We start from the raw sequence: 7,561 nt of genomic DNA, 5'->3' as shown, positions 1-7,561 counted from the left end.
CCATGTGATCAGTGGCTCCTGTATCCATGATCCATGATGTGCTATAAACATCAGATTGTTCCTTTTGAAAAGTTAAGTTGTGTTTGCAGTGGTTTATAGAACTGAGATGGAATTGTTCAATAGGCAATGAGAGAGTGGTAAGGCAGTGATAATTACCTGGTAAACTTGAGTAGGGTGTGTTTGAAGAGCTGGTTTCAATAATGTCTGGTTTGGCAGAAGCAGGAGTAGGTAGAATTGGTTTAGTTTGTCCCAAGTTTAGTTGAGGAAATTGAGCATTGACAAGAGCCATGAGATGTTATGCTTGTGCCTGAGAGAGATTCAACTGAGAAGCAGTTGGAGCAGGTACTTCCTGAGGTGATGAGACAACCTATGCAGCAACTTGATTTGTAGAATATGATGCAGTAGGATTACTTCCAAATTTAGTTTTTGTAAATTTAAAATTTGGTGGGAATCCTACTAATTTACAACACTTATCCTTCGTGTGTCCAACCTTACCACAGTGGTAACAAATTAGGTCTGATTTTTCTCTTTTCTTTGGAAGATTTTGGTAGGCTAAAAGGGCAGAAGACTCTGAGATGGGTAATGTTGTATTTCTAACCTGCCTTTTGTCTTTCTTCTTGCAAAATCAGTGAAAATGTCTTATCTAATGAAGGTAAGGGACTTAATAAAATGATTTGCCCCCTCACAGAATCATAGCTATCATTTAAGCCCATTAAAAACTTAAAAACATAATCTCTTTGTTGGACTTCACCAACAGTTTTTAAGGCATCACAAGTGCACTTTCCACAAGAGCAACAAGGTAGTGGTCTGTAACTATGTAGTTCCTCCCAAATAGCATTAAGTTGTGTAAAGTAATCACTTACAGAAAGGTGCCCTTGAACAATGCTACTGAGCTTGTGCTGGAGGTGATAGATACGAGCTTCATCAGGTTGAGCAAATCTTTCTTTGAGTTTGTCCCAAACTTGCTTAGTTGAGGTCATGAAAAATACATTAGAAGCAATATCCTTTGAAACAAAATTTAGGATCCAAGCCAATAAAATGTTGTTGCATCTCAGCCATGACACATATGAGGGATCTGACAACTCAGGAGTATTAATGGTGCCATCCAGGATGCCTAGTTTGTTTGTTATTGAAATGGAGAGCAGAAATGACCAGCTCTAAGATATATAATTCAAACCAGTTAATGGGGGTGACACAATGACAATATTGGCATTGTCATTGTGATGTAGGAAGAACGGACTGTTGGGGTCTTCAGTAATGGAACAAGAGAAGAGGAAGAGGAGGATGTCATGGCTTAAGAAATGAAATTTGTTTGTAGATTTAAGCAAACACAACAGGACAAATAGCCTGCTCTGATACCATGTTTGAAATGAAACAAGAACTTGAAATGAAGTTTCAATATAGAGAAAAACTGATTCTCATTTTATTGAGTTCAAATGATACAAGGTTATGCTATATATATACACACACACACACACACACACACACACACACACATATATATATACATTGCAGAAAGAAAACGAAATGATCAAAAGGAAGAGTCCTAAAGTTAACTTTTTATTTTCTACTATTTTACAAGAAATCTACTGCAGTCTGTTCCTTTGATATTGCTTTTCATCACTTTATTGCTTTTGTGCGCAATCAATACAGCCTTTAAGGTTGACTTGTCGTGCCATGCTTTCCTTTTATTGTTTTGCTTTTTTGTTCCAGTGCTTTATACTTTTCATCTGCTGCATTGTGCTTTTCATCAACTTGCTTGTTGCATAGTGTTCTCTGCATGCTGTGGTGTACTTGTGCAGTTTCTTTATACTTCTTTTCCTTGCATTCATTCTCTGTCTCGTGAGAGATCCGTCGACGTTACCCATAAAATCTTCCAACTATCTTCCCCACGTAACACCCAATTAACATACGTATAGATGACCTGGAAAACCTCCCAAATTAGTACTATAGTAGTTATATCAACACATGCAGGGGGCCGGAATCTCAATCGAGATCTGCTTCAACTAGGGAAGAGATATCTAATTCGTTCATTACGGTAGTCAAACAATACGTGTCATTACAAGTACGACGACTCATCAAGAGTTGATCTCCAAATATAGCTTATAATATTAATATATATAGATTGATCAGAATGTGTAATATTTGATTTCAACGATTCGACTTTTGATTTAATATAGATTAATAATACATGCACCAGGCTGGCTATATCCGTATGTGTGTGTGTATGTATATATATATATGTATATATATAAATGTATATATATATAGTGTATATTCAAAGTTAAGTACTAATTATATATCTTTAACGGTTTTCTTTTTGATATTGGGTAATATATAATATTATTCTTAATTTGTTACGTGACCTAATACCCGCCAAGTGTCCCCAAATTATTATATATAAAAGCATATAGTCATGTGCGTACGTGGGTCAATGGTTAGAATATTATTTTCTTTCACTGATCTCTTGTCTGTACATCGCTCTCTGTCTCTGATTTATCATCATCGTTATTAGAGTCATGTTAGCGTCCCAGTCAGCTTTGATTGCTGGCATGCGAGCTAGCACAAAAATAATTTTTTAATATATTTAAATATTTTTTAAAAAATAAAAAATATATCAATATATTAAAAAATATTTATTTAATCATTATATAAAAATAAAATATTTTAAAAAACACATGAAGAGTTAAAGTGAAGGGGCAAATTCAAGCCACATAATAATAATATTATTATTATTATACGTGCATGAATTTAATAATTTTGTTAATTAGCAGCCCTAGTTAGTCCCCATTGACTTGGTCACCCTACAATTATTAAAGGTCGTTCAATATATATCTGATATTCTATTATATATATATATATATTATATTTTGATCTATACGTACGCACACACTTGTATATATATAATTAACTAGATGTATATCTCTGTGTGTGTATAAGGGATTTGTGAGGAATTAAAACATTGATTTATTGACTTATTCAGGCTTCGAATTCAGCCACGTTAATAAACATACACAAGTTATCAAGTTTTCCATGACAACTAAGCCAGTTGAACCTGCCCCACCTGGTTCAATACTAGGCGCATGCATTTCATGGGGTTGATCAATTCTATAGCTAGCCCTCATGATTGATTTTTTTTTTCCTTACGTCTACCCAGTGGAATTGTTATAACTGGAATTATTTGTAAGAGTTTTATTTAAACTCTATATCCTACACATTCATATTTTAATGAGTTTAGAATAATTTAATACTTATCACTTAATTGATGAGTCACAATAGAATTTGATTAACTCTAATGAAAAAAGATTAACTCTATATAATCACAGTGGAACATAAAGTTTCTAGATTTTTTATGGCAAGAAATTTATAAATATTACTTACGGGTTAAGGGATCTCACCTACAACATTATTATGCCTCTAGCCATCGGGAGATACTTGGAGGCTAAGTTATTAGAGTAATCATTCAATCATAGTCATGTCAGATTCTTTATCAAACTAATGTAGAGGAAGATATATTTTCTAGCTATTATTATTTATTATCGGGGATTATAAAAAATCGAAAATCCAATTATAAACTTTCATGTTAAAATATTTAACCTTCTTTTCATATTCTACTCTAAATATAAAGATCAAAGAACCCGCTTCAAATGAAAATTAATGCTCAGCCTCGACTAAATATAAATTTGTTAACGAATATTACGAACTAGTGTACTTGACCGATTGATGTATAACCACATGCATGGTACGTATATTTATATGTTCATGGATAAACGACTCAATATTACACACACGCACATATATAGATATACCATAGAATTATGTCACGTGAATAGTATATATTGTCAAGACTTTTAAATGGAATAATTTTTCTAATAATGAAGGAGACTATAACATTTGTTATTGTTCTTATAAATTTTCTATATAATATCGAATGTTTAATAAATGTTGTATAGCTCATTTCACATATTTATTTCTATGACGTTAGTTAATTAAGAGTTTTAAATTCCAACAAAACTTATGAGAATATACTTTTGTCTAAACGGCTGGCGTTGCTGCAAATTGTAAGTGGATTTTGGTAAACAATATAAAATAAAAAGTAATAAACACGCGTATCTGTTTACAATTTTAATTTTTTGGTCCAAATGGAAGGGAGATAAATTACGTGCACCATTCTCAATTCACACATGACGTGCAAGACATTACATGAGTTCTGGATATATATTATATTTGTAATTATCTAGAAATTCAATATTAGGCAGAAGAAACGCACGCATGTTTCAATGGCAATATACGTATATACAATAATGATTTGGAATGTCAACGTACGTCTATATAACAAGCTGACGTGTCGGCGCCACTTCTTTATCTTTGAATATTCTAGGTCAATTACGATGTGCCAGCCTTGCATGATCTTCTTATCTATTTTTTTTTTTTTTTTTGGACGAGTTTCTTTGCCGCACATGATCATCCTACAAATATTGCCAATCCAAGGACTCGACGGACAAACCCAACCCTTCTTAATTACTAATGCAGAATCAAAGATTACCAAAAATGAGAACTTTAGTACTACTGCCTGCAGCAATGCTTTCATGGCTCCCACTTCTCCTACTCTCCATCTCATGGATTTCTTCCGTTTCAGCCACCTCTGGCTCATTTATTCACTGCCTTTTGAGCCATTCTCAGCCCTCTCATCCAATCTCTGCAGCTATCTATACTCCCAGCAATGGCTCCTACTCTTCTGTTCTGCAATCTTACATCCGGAACCTCCGATTCAACATGTCCACAACCCGAAAACCTTATCTTATTCTCACTGCTTTGCATGAGTCCCATATTCAAGCAGCTGTGGTTTGTGCTCACAGGCACAATCTGCAAATGAAGATTAGAAGTGGAGGCCATGACTATGAGGGTGTTTCTTATGTTGCCGAGGTCCCGTTCTTTATCCTCGACATGTTTAATCTCCGTTCCATTCACATTGATATGGAAAGTGAGACCGCTTGGGTCCAGACTGGGGCAACTCTCGGCGAGGTTTACTATAGAATCTACGAGAAAAGTAAAACCCATGGCTTTCCTGCTGGTGTTTGTCCCACAGTCGGTGTCGGTGGGCATTTTAGCGGAGGAGGTTATGGTAATATGATGAGAAAGTACGGCCTGTCAGTGGATAACATTATTGACGCTCAGATTGTCGACGTTAAGGGCAAACTTCTTGACAGAAAATCTATGGGAGAAGATCTGTTTTGGGCCATTACAGGTGGTGGAGGAGCTAGCTTTGGAGTGGTTGTTTCTTACAAAATCAAAATTGTTCGCGTTCCGAAAACAGTGACTGTTTTCCGAGTTGAGAAGACCTTGGACCAAAATGCAACACACATCGTTTACCGGTGGCAACATGTTGCAGATAAGCTGGATAACAACCTTTTCATCAGGCTTATCCTGGACGTGGTAAATGGAACTGATGGCCAGAAGACTGGAAGAGCTACATTCCTTGCCTTGTTCCTTGGAGACTCTGACAAACTTCTCCTAGTCATGAAAAAGAGCTTCCCTGAATTGGGATTGAAAAAATCAGATTGCAACGAAACCAGCTGGGTTCAATCTGTGCTTTTCTGGACCAACTTCCCTCTCGGGACAGCAAACGATGTTTTGCTCAGCCGAACACCTCAATCTCTAACCTACTTGAAGAGGAAATCAGACTATGTGAAGAAGCCAATTTCCAAGGATGGGTTAGAGCTGATTTGGAAGAGATTGATTGAACTGCAGTACGTAATACTAACATTCAATCCTTATGGTGGAAGAATGGCTGAGATTCCAGCGGAGGAATCTCCATTCCCACATCGAGCTGGGAATCTAGCAAAGATTCAGTATGCAGTAAACTGGAATCAGGCAGGGCAAGAGTTGACAAATTACTATATAAATCTAACAAGAAAGCTTTACAGTTACATGACTCCATATGTGTCCAAGAATCCAAGAGAGGCCTTTTACAACTACAAAGATCTTGACCTAGGTATCAACCACAACGGAAAGGACAGTTACTCGGAAGGAAAAGTTTATGGAATCAAGTATTTCAAGGGTAATTTCAAGAGGTTGGTGAAAATCAAGAGTCAGGTTGATCCTGGTAACTTCTTTAGGAATGAACAAAGTATCCCTACTCGGCCGCACGGACGGTAGTGTATGTGTATGCACACACATTATTGGTGCCTCGCTGGCTAGGATTTCAGCGCTTAAAGTATTTCTTCTTGTGTGTACTATAGCTATTTGATTGCCAGAAATATTTCCTAAAAAATAGAAAATATTATTGTTCCTTGTTAAGAACAAAAGCAAAGCTGATGATCCGTTGTGGAAATAGAAATTGAAACAGCTCCAAATATATGTACGTATGGAATAGCTAGCTAGTAGTTGCTGTTGACGAGTAATTTAAAGAAGAGCCTTGTTAGTAACAAAACTTAAATAGTGAAATTTCGTACATATATTTTGTTAAAAAGTAAATTTCATTAATAAAAAATAGTTTATTTTAAATAATAGCTACTTTATTTATAAAATTTTGTGCGAGATTTATTTATTTATAATTTATAAAAACTATTTCTAATAGTAAAAGTTTCAATTTGATCAGTACTGAAAATTTAAGGCTCGGTTTGGTTACACGGTATAGATGAAAACTTTTCATCTCATTTATACCGTACACTTGTTTTTTCTATTCAAACACACTATATTTTGTCTCTAAGTTTTAAAATCATCTACTTTAATAAATAGTAATAAACATTAATGAACAGTAAACAATACGTGAACAATAAAAACTAACAGTAAATAGTAGGTGAATAGCGCATGAACGGGGAAGACTGACAGTAAATAGTAATAACTGACAGTAAACAGTACTTGAACAGTAAAAACTGACAGTAAACACTTCATAAACAGTGACATTTTCGAGTCTCTAATTAATAGTGAGATCCACACATTTTTCAAATCCCAAGAATTAAAATCTATCTCATCTCATCTCACTATCTAAACACATTATTTTTTTACAAATTATTTCATGTCATCGTAACTCAAAAATTTTATTACTATTTAAAATATCTCATCTGAACTACGCAATCAATCGAGACAAATGTTCCCTATGGAGTTAACATATCCGGTTTTGAATTTGGTCAGATATAAACCAATCATTTTTTTATAGCCCGGCTATGTAAATAGTAAACATATTTATGAATAATATTAAAGCAGTACGTTAATCTATAATGAATACGATGGATAGAGAGTGACTCAAAAAAGATTATTTTTTATAATCTTTTGAACAAATATATTTTGAATAATAGATATTTTTATAAATTATCTTATAAAAATAATATCACTTTACCTAAATACTCCATTTTAAAATATGACTGTATACAGAAAGTGTATCATTACTCATCTATAATTAGTAGAACTAATTGGATATATATGTAATTCTAAAGAAAAAAATAAAAGAAAGAAAAGAAACTATCCTTGCTCTTACTTTTAAAATTTATGGTAACAAGCAAAGAAAGCTTTTGGCCTGTGTAGATTAATTTGTAGGTGCATGCACTACAACACAATT

General features: G+C 34.3%; 1 protein-coding gene across 1 annotated transcript; it reads left to right on the top strand.

Moving 5' to 3' along the window:
* Positions 1 to 4,481: 4,481 nt before the first annotated feature.
* Positions 4,482 to 6,383, top strand: LOC121266620 (berberine bridge enzyme-like 8). The gene has a single exon (XM_041170501.1). It carries the CDS (start codon positions 4,528 to 4,530, stop codon positions 6,157 to 6,159), a length of 1,632 nt encoding a protein of 543 aa, XP_041026435.1. The 5' UTR covers positions 4,482 to 4,527; the 3' UTR covers positions 6,160 to 6,383.
* The last annotated feature ends 1,178 nt before the right edge of the window (positions 6,384 to 7,561 follow it).

This window comes from Juglans microcarpa x Juglans regia, chromosome 5D, assembly GCF_004785595.1.
Source record: "Juglans microcarpa x Juglans regia isolate MS1-56 chromosome 5D, Jm3101_v1.0, whole genome shotgun sequence".
Classification (NCBI taxonomy): domain Eukaryota; kingdom Viridiplantae; phylum Streptophyta; class Magnoliopsida; order Fagales; family Juglandaceae; genus Juglans; species Juglans microcarpa x Juglans regia.
Note: the sequence above shows the minus strand (reverse complement) of the source record. Positions and strands in the feature narration are given on the sequence as shown.